Source organism: Rhipicephalus microplus, chromosome 7 (assembly GCF_043290135.1).
Source record: "Rhipicephalus microplus isolate Deutch F79 chromosome 7, USDA_Rmic, whole genome shotgun sequence".
NCBI classification, from domain to species: Eukaryota; Metazoa; Arthropoda; class Arachnida; order Ixodida; family Ixodidae; genus Rhipicephalus; species Rhipicephalus microplus.
The window spans coordinates 82,582,166-82,599,275 of record NC_134706.1 but is presented as its reverse complement, the minus strand read 5'-3'; the positions used below and the strand labels follow the sequence as shown (position 1 = coordinate 82,599,275).

Sequence of the window (17,110 nt, the reverse complement as noted above, 5' to 3'; positions counted from 1 at the left end):
CATGTTGAAGAACTGACTGTGGACACAGTTGCATGTGCCGATGTGTATGCGAACATTGTTGACCAAGTTTTGCTCGACAGCCGCATTGCTTCTGCTGGTGTGGGCTGTAGGTTGCACTATGTGGGTACCACAGCAGAGGTTGTTCATGTTTTCTTGAGGTGCCGCCTGCACTTTTACACCAGGGAAAAAAAACAAGCTGACACGAGCGACGCGGCGAGCAAACTGCCCAGCAAATGGTGGCAACAAGCCCCATGGGTAGCAGATGTTCTGTTTGTCATGCTATGTAAAGCCCAACTGTTGTGTTTTGTGTTTGTTAGTGACAAAAAACACTTGCACATTTGTGTTCCTAGTTGCTTGTGTGACGTTGTTTATTTCCTTTATCCGCCATGCTATTGCCGTAAACTTGTATGAATAAACACTTGCACCACAGCCGCGGCGCGTTTTCTAGTCATTTGCATGCGCTTGGCAGCTGCCTGCGACGATCAGCAAGTGGCCAGTCAGGTTACTGTCATCTGTGTGGCGGAACCAAAATCCACGGCGGCGACATTTTGATTATCCAATCAGGTATTTTGAATTTGCAAAGCGGAGCATGGCTAGCTTTGCCTGTATTTCTTTTTTAATTTTTTTAGTGTCCCCGCCGCGGTGGCTCAGGGGCTAGGGCGCTGTGCTGATGATGATGAGCCCAAGGACGCGGGTTCCCAGCCGCTTTTCTGATGGAGGCGAAAAGAGAAAATGCCTGTGTTTTAGAGATTCCCGCGCATGTTAAAGATACCTGGGTGGTTAAAATTATTCCGGAGAGCTACACCAGATTCCTTCAATGCTTGAAGGACTCTGGCTACACTACGGCGCGCGCCCGATTGCCTGCATAGCGTCAGCGCGTTAAACCTCATAACCAAGTAATCAATTAACTTGTCGTTTTGGTGGGACGAGTGTGTCAGACACTGACCATACGAGTTTTTCTGTTGACACCCTATACCTATGTTGACAGCCGGGAAAGTCGCTCGAGTGTGTAGCATTTACTCCTACGCGCGCTCATTATGCTGCTTCCATTTCGTGAGCGTTTTTCTTCATCATGTTGATGCTCACTTTCCAAACCTAGGTTATTTTTGTACATTATTAGCGCGCTATAAAATCGCGCAGACACAGCGCTAACCCAACGTGCTGTACGTTTGCACACCTATTTGCTAAGCGCAGCATGTCGCCCAGGGCTGTATATACCGATTTAAATCTGGTGCTAGTTAACTCAAATGCAGGAAACTGCAAAGACTACTCAAAAATCGAAAACGCCAGATGTCCTCCTTCTCAAAGCGAGAACGTAGCGGCCGTGACTACCGCAACGAACGAACGCTGCAACATATACGACTCAGTAACACGCGTGGCCTTGCCTCTATTTCACAGCTAAGCTAAGCGTCAACTGAATCAAAAACACGCACACTTCGCTCGCGTCGCTCGCGTTTTTACAGGTCGCGTTTTTACAGGTGGAAATGAAGAGCAGATGAAATTAGGCGCATTGCCGACGGAGAAACAGCCGGCCCGCAAGCGTCGCCGGCCGCCGGCGAAGCCTTCACGCTAACAGGGGCGATCCTAGCGGCAGCTTTTGTCCCTGAATGAAACTTCGGCCGGAGTTTCGTGACCAGAAAAGCATTGAAGGACTCTGATTTTGCTAAACGCACTAGCGCAGCGAGCAAGCGAAAACCGAAACTGGAACCGAAATCGGCAGTAACACAAATGTGCGGAGGCCCCGCCTCCGTAGCCTTCGTTCCAATGTCAAGAAAAGCTGTCGCCGAGTATAAGTGAATGTAAGTGGCGGTGAATCTAATCCAGCCTAGTAGAGCACAGGATAGCCTGAAAAATTCGGGCGTAAATGTGCTTAAGCCCAGTCCAGGTTGCTGTTTTTATGATAGGTGTATTAAAGCTTCGATGAGCCCAGATGGGTGGAGAAAAGTACACGTATACTCAAATACCGTTATGCATAGCTGATCGTGCTATCATTTCATTTATCCGAGCGAAATCGGCCCACATAAGGCAAACCTAATAAGTTCAAGTTGACTTCCCCATGAGCCTGAAAGTACCAAACCATAAAAGTTACTAAAAACTCCTTATTGACATAATACCCAAGTATTCTTTTAGCGGGATGGCTCAATGCTCTCCCATAGTTGAGTACGAAGTACTCGAAATCGTTAAACATTTTTTATAAATACAAATCAAGCTAATGTTTGTCTAACTAGTGTTAGTTAGAATGCGTACTAGTGATAGTTAATTATTAGCCTGATATCCAAACACACACGAGATATACTGAAAATTTTGTGTCATAATTAGGCTACTTATGCATAACTAAGCTAACGAGGCAGTGCCAACGCAAGCATTGAAAAATCTCACTAAGTGTGGTTAACCATGGCATTATGACACTAGTCAGATGAAAATTACTTGATTATATATTTTTTCTCATGAAGCTCAATAAGTTCTAACTCTTCTTAAACTTACTTGAAATATGCCTTCATACTTATTGCGTTTGTTTCACCGTAACTAGGCTCATTGAAGTTCCACTTGGCCTAACACAACAAAGGCAAGCTGAGCTGAAAAAAAATTTAATTTTATGTGCTTGGCTTTATCAGGTTTTCGGAGGCTGGCTACGCTTGGTTGTGCAAGTAACCCGCTATAAACCACGATGCGAGCCAAATGCTGAAACCGGCACCGTTGCAGCCGATACGTAAAAAAAAGAAAAGAAAAACAATGGCTTGGGTTTGTTGGAGCAAGGACAGTCATACACAGTTGTTTTGACTGCGAGTGCGTCAGAGAGAGCAACGTGAGAGGCCAACTGATACGACGAGATGCGCATTCTCACCGCAGCAGGCGTCTCGTCGCCAGATAGCGCGTCGATGCCCTCGGCCACGTGATCCGGTGGTCTGATTGTTTGATATGTGGGGTTTAACGTTCCAAAACCACCATATCATTACGTGAGATGCCGTAGTGGATGACTTCGGAAATTTCGACCACCTGGGGCTCTTTAACGTGTACCCAAGTCTGAGCACACGGGCCTACAACATTTCCACCTCCATCGGAAATCTAATGGTCTGCACACTTATTGCGCACGCCTGTACATGAGAATGTCAAGCTCGATACACGATCAATATGTCATTGCAGCAAAAGTGTGTGATGTTGTAACTGCAAACTTTTTTTTGAAGAAAGTACTTCTTAGCGCACAGGAAGAATTTTTGCTTTCTTTTATTTGGTACGGAATATCATTCCAGAACTTCAAAACTACAAATTGTGATAATCGTTGTCTATAAGCATTGTTAGTACGTGGAAGATTGAAAGTACGTAGTGTGGCACATCTGGTGGAGGGAGATGAAATACCCGGTATATGAGCGCGAGTGAAACTTGAAACTTGCGATTACGGCACTAGGCTGACACATAGGCCCAAAGGCCTATGGGTCAGCCCATAGGCCGCGGCCTATGGCGCATGGTACTGCTGACCCATAGGCCGCAGGTTTGACGCCGCCTAACGGCGGTCACTTGTAGACAGAGGTGACATCTAGAGGCTTATGTACTGCGTGGTGTCTCTGGAGCTACGGTGCGCCTCGTAGCCGCATCGTCATTTTGGCATCTAAAACCGTGTCATTGGTAATCTCGTACTTAGCCGTACGACACTACGCGCTATGTCACCTGGGTGGGTTTACTATTAGTATAGCAGCCCAGGTGGATTATACAAAGTCATCGGCTAGTAATGCTAACATTTTAAGGAATAGCTCCTGTGGAGAGCACCTATATATAAGGATAGCACCTATAAAAGCTCTGGCTAGCCCTCTAATTTGCGCGGCCCTTGTTATGCAATTTTATTTTCCTGAGCGCCCCTAATGCATGAAAATAGTGTTACGGCCTAGAAATTTTTGTCAGATATTAGGAATAATAAAAACTTTGCTGTAGATAGTCTTTCACGACAAACATGTGAAGAATACGACGGCGAGGGTTACGTTTGCGATTGTACACTTGGGTGTGTGCACGGGCAAAGGAGATGAGGAGGCACCCCCTTTAGTCGCTTCAGGGAGAGGAGGGCACCGACTCTGCCCTGTATTTTGACACTATACGGAGGGCGGGCACTGCGATGAACCTTCGCGTCCCCTGAAACCCAGCGCACGCGGGTGATTGCACGAACTATTTCCGGGCGAAACGAAGGGTGTTTCACTCATCTTCTTGGTAGACACGCGACCCTGTATTGACGTTACAGCCGAGCAGTGCCAGAAAGAAAACTTTAGCGAAGCTGTGATGCGGCGTCGCACCTGATAAAATAAGATTGTGCACTTGTTTCATCCCCGGCATTTGTCAACTTGCTTTTGCTCGCTTCTAACCACCTTATTCAGAAACGCTCCTCCACTTGACTTTCGCCCTTCACTTGACAGAGTTGAGAACTTCGCCGCTGCTCGGCTGAAAATGGCGCTGCGCTGCTCAAAAATCGCAGCAGTTTATCGCTGCTATGCAGTGACTTTCCCGGCCTAGAGACGGTGCTCCCATCGGCTTTCTCGAGTGAAGGTGAACCTTTGAGTGAAGGGACGTTCTAGAATACGGGGGTTAGTTTCACTGCGCTGAGTTCTCCGCCAACGTGGTCATTGTGTAAGCGTAATCGGATAGAATCATTGTCATCATCAGGTACGCTCAGTGCAGGGCACGGACTTGTCCCACTAACCATCCCTTCAGTGTGGCTGTCGTGGCCACGTTATCTGCTCAAGCTGCTTGATCTCAACTTCCCACCTAATTTTCTCTCTCCCCCACGCACGTTAGCCTTCTCTTGGAAGTCAGCCAATTACACCTAATGACCAGCAGTCATGTCACCTTCGTTAGATTAGATTAGATTAGATTTGTGGGGTTTAACGTCCCAAAACCACCATATGATTATGAGAGACGCCGTAGTGGAGGGCTCCGGAAATTTGGACCACCTGGGGTTCTTTAACGTGCACCCAAATCTGAGTACATGGGCCTACAACATTTCCGCCTCCATCGAAAATGCAGCCACCGCAGCCGGGATTTGAACCCCATGTCACTTTCGCACTAAATGCCCTGCTATTACCCATTACTTCTTGGCTTCGACTAAGAGGTAACCGACGCCCGTTCGTTTCCTGAAGCACTCCACTCTCTTCGTGTCCGCTAAAGATACGCTTGTCATTTTCATTTCTATGGCTCGCTGCGTCGTGCACAAACCCTCTTGTTACGCCCGGAGGCTTATGATCCTACTCCATATGTGAGTAAGAGTCAACGTTTCAGAACGGCCATCGTTGTAGTTCAATTACGTCCCTTTCAATTATGCATTTATTTAGCAGACCTAATATAATTTTCGATTGTCATTAGTATGTCCATAATACATTTAGTGCTCGACCATCAGTCGAACAGCAAGTTGTCAGTCCGGAAATTGAATTCAGGTTATTAACAACGAGTTCTTTCTTTTTATCATAATATAAAGGAGGAGAAAGAATAGGGGGAAAGGAAGGGTGGAGATTATTGGCCGATCCCCCACAGTGCGTATGAGCCACAAGTGAAGGGCAACAAGAGCAAGAACAAGAACAAGGTTAGCCAGTTGTCAGACCAGCTAAACGCCTCATTAGAAAGAGGCCGACGTTGCCTGTCGGGGCAATATACTTTTCTATGGGGAAAAAAAAACACACCAACAACGTGAGAAGGACGCATGCATACACTACGTTAATTTATGCTCCTTTCATTTTTATGGCCAATTCGTGTCGTAAAAACCAGACGCCAATTTACGTCTAGTCTGCCAGAGAAAATAAAGTAATTTGCTCTCAGATGCTTCACATTGCAGGTACGCCTGCCACTTAGTCACATTTGGTATTTGGGTTTGCACTGCGTGGGCGTAATTGAAAAATGTAATTACGTACTTTGTAATGTAATGTAAAATGTAATGCAGTCACCTGGTGCTGTCGCAACTACGCTTGCGTCACACATTAACTATATATTTGAGCTGGCATACTAGCAACATTTTCGAAGTTTGTAATGTATACGTGCGTGCACATGTCTTGCCAGAAACTCATTTTATTTGATCTCGTAAATGTCCGAGAGCGATTTCATAGCGTTTCGGTACAGGTAGAACAAACCCTATCTTATTATTCATGATGGAGGTGTCCCGTGCCTTGATATGTTCTTAAAGCAACTGCGGTGCGCTCACACAAACCCATGAAGTTCTAGGCCTACGTTCTTATTTCTAAAGCTGTAAAAAATTGAAACAGGGCAATTGAATTGAAACAGAATTTGAACAAGAATTGAAATAAAGAATTGAAACAGGGCAAAAGGAAGAAAGAAACATTTACTTTCAAAACTGAATGTTTGAGAAATTGAGAGAATGAGGCCATAAAGAACAATGGACATGCCACGTACGGCACACCGATCCCAAGAACTATGTAGACCTTCACATTTATTATCTTTTTCAATTAGCGACTAATATTTATTTACTTTTTATTCGTTGCTTAAAGCGAGAATTGTCACTCATTCGCGAACAGGCGTGGTAGCGTTTCGAACGAAGGCATTGCCATGCGTGTTACCTATTTTCGCTTTTGTTTTATTTGGTTTTTGCCCACACAGCCTGGTTCAGAATTGATTAGCGCAAACTGCTCCCCGTTGTTAGAAAACGTTCACGGTCATAGTAGATTGTTCAGTTAAGATAGCGCGTGGCACACGAACACACGACATCATTCAAGGAATTGCGCGATGACCAGTGATAAGGCCAGAATATTCAACGACAAATGTATCGATGCCGCCGGGCTTCACCGCTTGTCAGTTTATCGACGGGCAACACTCTGTTTGCCGCAATCACTGCCACTGTCTTGCTGTAATGGAACGCATTAAAAAAAACTTTATTTTTTTTTCCTGCAAAACGCGCTCATCTCGTAGAGGGCGTCTCTCACGTAGGGACTGACAGCCCACGTAGGGACTGACAGGGGATTTCTGGCGGCTGCTTCGGGGTGCCCTGCTGAACGGCCCATTGCTGGTTGGCGAGAAGTGAACTAATGAAGGAACTCTCCCGCTCGTTTGAGGTAGAGTTGGGAGGGGCGTTTCTACAGAGTTATTCAATCATACGAATTGCAAAACTGCCCATAGGCTCCATGTATCAAAATCCGAACACAACATTGGCCGAAATGGAGGAAGTAAGTCGATTGTAGCGCCTTCTCTTGACAAGAAAATTAACTAGAAAGCGCGAATATTTTGTGTTTTTGCGTTTAGCTAGATTGTGAGCGCCACCGCATTCTGCCAAACAGCATGGCAGCGCCTAGAACATGTCCTTAGGTGAGTTGGTGCCTAAGGGTGCTGAACATGTTACTTTGTCGCAGTGGTGGAGACGTGATAAAGGACAGAGGAGCTGCTTGTTCTCTTAATGCTCCGTCCTTTTTCTTGTTTTCCGCATTGCGCTAGAAGTAACGTGGCCATAAGTGGCGAGTTCGTGTGGTACACAGCTAGCACAGCGTAAATGGACGGTGCAGCGAAGTCGGTCATTGATCAGATTCATGTGGAGAGCCCACAATGTTTACATTTCGGCAAAATAGTGAGCGGCAAGACGTGATGCAAGCGTCATGCAGCATTGATCCAGGTGGATCCAACCTGTAGTCTGTCAACGGCAGCAGTCGACGTTGCCCGATCAGCAAACGCCGGTGCCATTGTAAAGACTCCACGAACATCGCACTTGAAAACAGCTCTTGCAGGGCTACTTGCAAGTAAATAGCAATGTTGAATGTTTCCACTTTCTTGTCATAGGGCATTCATATATATATGGTATCCCAGCCAGTGTGTCATTGATTTCGCGATTAGTGAAACTTAACCGCTACGTGCAAGACAAAGCGGCCAATTCGCGGTAAGGACTGATCGGTACTGTTGTGCTTTGGTTTCCACTCTACCGTATCTATCTCTTGTTTGTGCGACCATCACTCACTTCATGTTAGTGGGACACATCGTGAACCGCAGAGTGGCACCGTTAAAAGGATTCGTCAAACTACCCGTGAGCAATCGATCGCAAGCGCACATTTTCGAACGAGCAAACGAGGAATAATAGAAATAGTCAGGGTGCAGCGTTAACACCATCGTAGTACGAAATTTCAAGCACCACCTTCGACAAAATAAAACTTGACGCTTTGACCCGATTTTGATTATGCCTTTGCAGAGCAAAAACAACTGACAGCGGCGGCGGGCGCCATGCAAGCCAAGTCGACGACGCCAGTGTTGCTCGTGGCGTTGAGCCACAGAATACCTATATATTAGTATAATATTAGCACTTGTTGAGCAGCCTAAAAAGAAGCACACGCACAAGTGGCGATGCTGTGTTTTTTATAGTTGCTACCAGAGGGCGCGACAGTATGCTCACTCCCGCTAGGGCGGCCAATGTTGTGTCCAGGTTTCGGAACGCAGTTTCGCAACTCATATGACAATAATTCTGCGTTTCTACACTCCCAGAGCATGTATGTGAGGGTAGCCATGTGTACACACGAGGGGCACGTGTTGCTGGGGTACGCATCTGGATAGCAAACGTAAAGCTCAGCAAGGTTTGGATACGTGTGAGTTTGTAACAAGTGTAGGGTAGGTGCCTGTGGTCATAGCAGTTTGAGATTCGAGGGTGGAAAAATGTGGTGTTCGAGGTAAAAGTGCTTTGTTATGTCGTTGTACGTAATGGGTGCATCCCGATTGGTCTCCAACTCAGCGAGATAGGGTTGCCTTATGGTGGCATGGTCGGTAAATGCGTGCGCTGCATCATAGCCGACCTCGTTGAGGTTAAATGGGGCACCCGGCACCCGGCCGAGGTGGGCGGGGAACCAGAGGATCCGACGGGTTTGGTATGAACCAAGTATTATGAAATGTGCTCACTATGCGATGCCATCAACCGGAGCTGCGTTACGCGAACAACTTTGGTTTGCTCTCAGGAAAAGTACTCGTGAATCAATTTTTCAAGTTAGACCAGCTTCTACAGTTCAGGTTCACTCCGAAAAATAAACGAGCTAGAATGCGACGATGGGCGATGAGTCATTTGCTCGCTAAGATGCGAACCTACTCGAAGCGTCACTTTCAAGAAAACCAAATGTGACGACAGTAATGCAGCCACTACGACGTACTCGATGTGGCAATTTATGTGGAGGGCGGCTGCTTTGTGTCCCCACTTGTTTTGAAATGTGCTCATCAGTGATGTGGTCCCAACTATACAAAGAAGACTTTCGATGGATTTTCGAAGGTACACAACAAAAGCACAACAGAACGCTAAAAAACATATAAGAAATGTGACCTAACAGGCTGCTGATTATGCCTCTCAGTGAGCTGATTCCAACTGAATCGATCGTTGCAACAGGACGGCTGGACAGATGTCGGGGAAGAACACATGGAAGCTTTTCGCAGCCTAATAGATGCCACTCAATCGCGGGGAAAAACACAGAAACACTTGCAACGTGCTTTACACAATTTTCAGGGTACAACAACGAAACTGGCAGAGGCATTAAGGGATAAGTATCTCTGCACAAAACAGGACCCTTGAGGTCGGGAATATCTCTATGCAGGCAGAGATAACGAAAAGATGGATAAGCCCTTCCACCTCTACGACCTCAAGGCGGCCTTAGCCAAAATGAAGAGAGGCACTGCCCCCAGTCGGTACAAGATTACAGTGAAACTGCTGGCCAACCTCCCTGATCACGAGTATGAGGCCCTTCTAACCTACATAACGCGATATTGAAAGGGGAGACGCCTGTGGCACTCGATTGGAAAACATCACTTTTCACTTTCATTCCGAAAGCAGGAAAGGGAATTAATACAGACAACTTGACACCTATCTCACTCACATCCTGCATGGGCAAAGTAATGGAGGCGATGGTGCGAGATAGGCTTTCCGATTATTTGGAAGATTGTTTGGAAGGAGCAGTTGAGCAGGGGTTGCTGCTTCCAAGCCTCTTCCCCCCGCAGTCAATTCTCCTTTCTCTGAACTTGTGACCCTTCGCCAGCAGGTTCTGCAGCTTCAAAAGCAAAATGAACTCCTAACAAAACAGCTTGCTCTCTAACTAAGCAACTTGCTTCCTAACAACAAGGCTCTGCAAAGCCCTTCGGTACTGCCGCTCCTCTCCAGGCGGCTACACCGCAACCTCCAAGCCAACTCCTCACGCTCCCCGCACTCCAAATAACTTTCCGGCTCCAGTAACCAATGCACCTACTCCGGAAGCTCCGGTAGCTGCTGCAGCACCTTAGAATCTATTGCCGACTAACCCGATTCATCCCAGTGAAGAGCGTGTCACTCGCATGGAAGATCGCCTCCCGCACGTCGAAGCGTTGATCAGTCACCTCGTTGATAACTTCTCTGTCCAACGCATTGTAGTAGAGGTCACTCAGGCAATTTAAACCTGGGCAATCACTCAGTTTCAACCCAAAGAATCGCGTTCGTGCTCCCATTCGGTTTACAATACGGGTTCAGCTCCCCGACGTCATCGTAAGGTGGCTACCACCAACTCGCCGTCAGACAATTCGGCCTCCGTATACCCCTCCCTACCTCTCCAGGCTCTGAGCCAGACATGGAGGCTGAAATATAAAACCTAGAATATTCATGATTGCTACCAACCGTAAATCTTTTTCAAGCTTGTCGTCGAAATTTGAGATCATACAGTAAAACTCTATAGGGTTTGGGAACAGGCGAAAGCGCTCACACTTTTCCTTCTTCCTCTACTCACTTCGCTCTCAGCCGGCTGTGTTGGCACTTGAAGAGTCTGGCGCGACACCAGCTCTTTCTGGATGATGCTCCTATAAGTGGGAGGCACCACTCAATGCCTTCTTGTGCATAAGCCGTATACACGGCGATACAGGTCGACTTCGGTTATCACTATGAGACAGCGAGGGGAAGAGGACTCAAGGAGCTCATATCCTCACTTATCCTCACACTGCTTACCAATCCGGCACAGCCCAACGTATTTCGGCAATTCGGTCACACGCGACACATGCCCCGACCTCTCCATCACTCGTAACACTCGCGAGTCTCAGCAAACTTGGCTGAGACTTTGGAAAGGGACTACTTTTTGCTGCGCAGATCATTCACATCGTGGCTGGAAATGCGCCAATACTGGGCCTGGCCCGCCTACCAGACCACACTAAATTCAGAATGCAGCCATTTCCTATAATCCCCATCTCAGGTCGATACGCGGGGTGGGCGTCATACGTGCTTCGCATGCAGCGGGCAAACACTCGCACCCTCAAAACTTTTAATTTGATTCCTGCAACCGACCCCCACCTCTTACATCTCTGGAACGCTCGCCGCGGGCTTATAAAGCACTGGAAACGTAACAAACTCAATCGAAAGCTTCGCGCTAGCATTGAGGGGCTCACTTCGGGGGCAGCAGCATACTGTGCGCAGCTTGCCGATTCCAATTGGGTTGGCACTTGCACGAAGGTGGGGAACCAGATGAGCTCTAAGGGCACCTGGAGGCTATTTCGTAGCCTTCTGGGTCCCTCCAGCACTCGAGTCGAAACACAACGCCAGCACCGCCGTGCTCTGCATGCCTATCAGGGCACTACAGATCAAGTCGCTCAAAAATTGTGCGACTGATACATCTGCTGCACAACTGACCCCATAGGCAGAGAATATACGTATTTCGGCGCCCGTAACGCCGAGCTTGATGCGCCATACACGCTTTCAGATTTACAGGCTGCACTACCGAAAATGCGATGGGGCACGGCCCTTGGGCGGGATGGCATCGCAGTGTCGCTTCTGGTTAAACTTCCCTACAAGCCACACCTGTCGCTACTCCACCTGATGAACTGGATATGACATGGGTCCCCGCTCCCGCCAGAATGGACGACATCACTCGTTACATTCATACCTAAATCGGGCAAAGTGGTGAGCATCGAAGCATTGAGAACCATCTCACTAACCTCCTGCGCCAGAAAGCTCATGGAAACCATGGTTCGTGAACGTCTTTCTGTGTACCTGAAAGCCATGGAGACCTTCTCTGACACGGTGCTTGGCTTTGGCCCACTTCTCTCGGCACAGGACATCCTGCTGCAGCTTCAACACAACATCATAGAACCGACCACGATGCGCTATAACGATAAAGCCGTGCTCACTTTCGATCTTAGAGGAGCGTTTGATAACGTCAAACACAGTAGTGTTCTTTCTAGCTTCTCTACCACAAACTGCGGTCAGAAGACTTTCAATTACATTCGAGCCTTTCTGTCACAACACGGAGCTTTCATCCGCCTTGATTCTATTGAACATGGCTTGTACCTGTCAGGCACACGGGGTACACCCCAAGGCGCAGTCCTGTCATGCCTACTCTTTAACCTGGCCATGAAAAACCTCCCCTTTCTTCTGCGCGAGGTTGAGGGAATACACCACGCACTATATGCCAACCATATTACAATTTGGACAAATACCGGCTCCGCAGCACCAATCGAAGAGCGCCTACAGAAGCTGCCCTTCTGGTGAACGCCTACGCTGCTTCGGGTGGCCTAGAGTGCTCTCTAGATAAATCGACTATTTTTCCGGTATCCCATTTACCTCCCCCCCCCCCTGGTTTTGCTTCCGTCTGGTCCCGTTCCATCAGTCGAGAAAATTTGAATTTTTGGGCTTCACATCGTCTTTGGATCCCAAGGCCACAATAGCAAGCCTCCGACGCACCAGCAAACAGGTGAGCCGTATGATACGGCGGGTATCTACCAAGCACGGTGGCCTCCGTGGGACCCTGTTTATGCGGTTGGCCAATGCATTTGGGACCAATCGCGCCTAGTACCTCTCATCTTACCTTCGCCTGCGTCGTCACAACGAGCACCCGCTGGACGTCCTCCTTCGTTCAGTATATAAACATGCACTCGACCTTCCCATTGCCACCTGCGACAGCCAGTTTGTGGCACTGGGGGTACATAACGTTTTTGTAGATCTGCGGTAAACTCATCGTGTTAGCAGAATTAATCGTCTGTTGCAGACGCCTTCAGGGCGACATCTACTACACAGGCTCGGCCTCAATGCGATCTCTGACGAAGACACTCCGATGCCCATTGGCGGCATAAACTATGGGTGGATCAAGTACCCTACAAAATAAACCCCAAGCTACATCCCGGACAGTGACTAGCACGTTTTGCAGCCCTTCAGGTGCGACACCCCGATCACCCTGGCGTTTTCTACGTGGACGTCTTGAGCCCCTCCCCCTCGGGTCATTTCATGGCCACCATAATCATGGAGGGAACACATCGATGGCCTGTCCTTTAGACCCAACACTGTGACGCAAGCTGAGGATGTTGTCATTGCTTTGGCCGCCTCGCCTCACGCACCATTCTGATGGACTCACGCTCAGCCTGTTCCCATTACCTTGAGGGTTCCATCGCCCCGCTGGCAGCTAACGTACTTCAGGCTTCCTCTCGGCGCTTTAACTCTCACCCCATTTAAATAGTATGGACCACAGGTCACTCGGGCCTGCCAGGCAACGAGGCGGCGAACGCCCCTTCCCGCGCTTCTCTCATACGGGTTGTTGGTGCTCCATGTCGCAAGTCGGGATCTGGCAATACGAAGCTGGCGCACTTTCGCGATATTCTTGCCTAATAGCGGGCTTCGCGCAGCCTCTACCCGGGCCCCACACGCGGTCTGTAGAAAGTGCACGAGTGAATACTACGCTGCCTCCAGGCGAACACTTATCTCAGTACGGCGGTCGCCAGGTATTTTTTGCGTGACATCAGTGGCACCTGCTAGACTTGCCAGGTCTTGGCCGACACCTAACACGTTGTCGCTTCGTGCCCCACCAACTCCTTTCCTTGTCTTATTTTTTCACCCCCTTTTCCCATCCCAACTAGAGAGGCTTGGGAGGAGTACCTGCTCGGCTGCTCGACCTCGGATGCTCAACGCTCCTTCGTGAGGCGCACTCGAGCAGTGGAAACTCCATCGGCATCCCGGAATAGGCTCTTGCCACCCACAGCCAGTGACTTCCAGGGCATTTTCGTTCTCTCACTGAAATATTCCTTTCCGGCCCACTTTCCGTACCTGCATAAATGCTTAACAGATGCTCTACAACTAGGTTTTGCTGAAAACCACAAATCGTTGACTGAGGGTAGCTTTTACCGCGAAATAAACATTAAAGACGGACAAGCTCAAACTATCAGCTGAATTTATTTGAAAGGCACACACATGTATAAATATATACACGTCAAGAAAGTTATAAGTCATAATAGCAGAAAAATAAATCCTATTGGTGGCAAACACTCAAATATTCTATCTCAGTGGCATGCAACGTGACAGAGGGCTGTGCATTATGCCGCAACATTCTAGAACATTTTCTGTAATAAAGTGTTTTGTACCACCACCATCGACATGCCATTCACTTCAGTACACACATATGATGGTTGTCATGATACTGCACATAATAAGTACGACATGTGTTATACAAACGAAAGTTCGTTATTTCTTAGTACTTGTCACCAATTCAGCTGTCTTGTAAGGAACGTGTCAACACTTTTATACCAAGTGTCTGTAAAACTCTAGTTGGCCGTGGGCCCAGAAGTTTCTTTATGCTAAACGGTGGGCGGTCTAATGCCAACAGTTCACATTTTATGCTGTCTTGGTCAATCCCCCAGAGTAGGTATGAGCCATATTTTCAAGAAACAAACAAGCAAACAAACTACACATTTCCTTCTGCCATCATGGCACAGTACATGCAAGGTACCGATTATGGGTTATGACTATGACGATCATGTCGGTGACGGTGAAGAGCAAGTGCGTTCCAGAGCACACATTATCTCTCTGCGATGGAGAAAAACGATCGTGAAAGCACTCTCACTCTTTAACGGTCCTCGCTGAGTTGACAATTATGACGACCAACAAAGCAACGTTACGTATAGTCTACGTGCGAGTTGCCACTCATGCGCATGTTGGAGTTTCCGATGTAAGGAAGAATAACAGTTACCACAATGCTCTCGTGGAGCCTTGCCCATTTGTCATCATTTACTTTGTAGATATGCTGTGATTTTTCAACACACCCATCTCTTTGTATGTATATTTGGGTGCTTACCACAAAACATAAAGCAAAAAGTATGCGCTTTTCTTGTTTCCTTCCTTAGGCGCATGTATCCCTTAGCACCATGAATTACCGACTCGTCCGATCAACCACCCTTGTGAGTATGGGCGTGGATACCGACTCTCAGCTTGTACATTAAATAGTCAAGGTTAAGAGATCATAGAAGATCCGTTAATGACACGTAAGCCGAAATTCGGAGAGGATGACATGATTGTACGACAAAGATAAGTGACACGTCATAACATCATGATCATCATATACAAGTCGTGTATGGCACTAAGCGGTTATGGTGCGCTCGCCGCTGTTTCGTTATCTTCATATACGCCAAAATTGGCTTTGCACTATATTACTGAATGACAAAGAATAATAACAGGTGTTAACATGCAAATCATGCCATGCACTTACTACATATCACTATTTACATACTACGCTTTTGGTGTCTTCGTGGTTACTTTGGAAGTTTGATATGCCCCTAATTTCTATTTCGTGACGTGGGTATGACGAACATAAATGACATGCGGTAAAGCGTAAATCATGACGTGCGTTTCACGTACGGCATGATTATCATGACATTTCCCTCGTGCGCTTCCGGGCGCTTCAACTGGATGTATACCAAAACTGGAATGGCATCACATTTGTGTGTGATGAACGTAAATTAAAGGTAGTGCATTGCATGTGCACACCAGAATATACGTGTAAATGACATGAAATATACAAGACAGTACTTCAAGTACGTATGACAATATTGCGATAGCAAACTACATGTCATGAAGGAAAGCCAAGGAAGGCCAAGTATGCAGCTCCTTGCTGGCCGCTTCGCATTGCATCAATACCAACAGCGCATGAGATCTGCCGAATTTTCACGGAGGAAATTTTGCTTTTTGGTTCAGTATGTCTCCAACGGAGTTACGATAATATGGACAGATCGATGGGCAAGGCATCAGGTTGAAGGCTTATTTGAAGGTACGTTACAGGTTCGCATATTGTGGGGCCGAAGTCACAAAAGTTATTTTCCTAAAGTGCGTTTTGCCAGCACCCAGTTAGATTCGCAAATGATAAGATACTCACAGGAGTATTGAGCGCAATACATTTTAGTGAGTACGGCAATGTCTGGCGCAATGACACCGCAGGGAGGCTGTCCAATTCATCAACTGCTTATGTCGTTCAAGGGCCAACACACACACACACACACACACACACACACATATATATATATATATATATATATATATATATATATATATAAAGCATGCCAGAGAGTTGTTAAGCTAATGGACTGTACAATTCTAATAAAGTTTGCGGCATTTAATTCCGGTTAATAACGTATTGAAACCAATATGCAATATGCTACACGAAGGAAGGGTCTTAGGAAGATATTATCACTTATTCGATCAATTCCGACGCCTCTTCAAAAGTGCTTTGAGCAATCACTAGGAAAAATCTTTGACTGCTAGTCCTTCTCACCCCGCCACTCACCATTTCGAGCCGGCAACCGCCGCCATAGTTCGATAATGCCCAGGCTTGCTTTCCCGATTGCGCGCTGATGCAAAAAGGTTCCACGACGGACGTCAGTTGTCACTGACACAACGAGACCAACCACACAAAGAAAAGGTGGCCACCACAGTGCGCAAAGCAGCGCTCACGTACTAAGTAGTGGCACTTGCGCGAACTCACTCGCCGTTTAAGCGAGAAGGCGCGCTGCCTTATATCGTGGCGTGAGGCCCCCTCGTTAAGTGAAAGACAAATTGTACGCGCACGCCCTCGCACGGGTCATTGCCACAGATTGAAGTAGACTCGAAATATGAAACTGTCCATCAAACGGTCGCTGCGGGGCCTCTGTGTCCACTCTGCGAATGTGAAAGGGCCCGGTGTGAGAGAGAGAGGGATGTAGGCAAAAATGTTGGCAGATAGGAATGAATTTCGTCTCACGAAGCGAATGTCAACTTTTCATCGTGGAAGTTGCGCTACAGCAAGCTTTAAGTAAACCAGCTGTTGGTCACGTCCAGTTGTTGCGCACTTCCTGAAGACCCAATTTCAAGCATTCCTTTGTCATATTCAGCGCCTCGCCGCGGTGGTCTAGTGGCCAAGGTACTCCGCTG

General features: G+C 47.4%; 1 protein-coding gene across 1 annotated transcript in view; it reads right to left on the bottom strand.

The window, feature by feature from the left end:
• Positions 1-16,685, bottom strand: part of LOC119179622 (arylsulfatase B) — a 66,256-nt gene extending 49,571 nt beyond the window's left edge. Inside the window, exon 1 of the mRNA XM_075868214.1 lies at positions 16,488-16,685. Within this exon, the coding sequence (XP_075724329.1) occupies positions 16,488-16,513 (26 nt within the window). The 5' untranslated portion in view covers positions 16,514-16,685. The remainder of the gene's footprint in view (positions 1-16,487) is intronic.
• Positions 16,686-17,110: the final 425 nt, after the last annotated feature.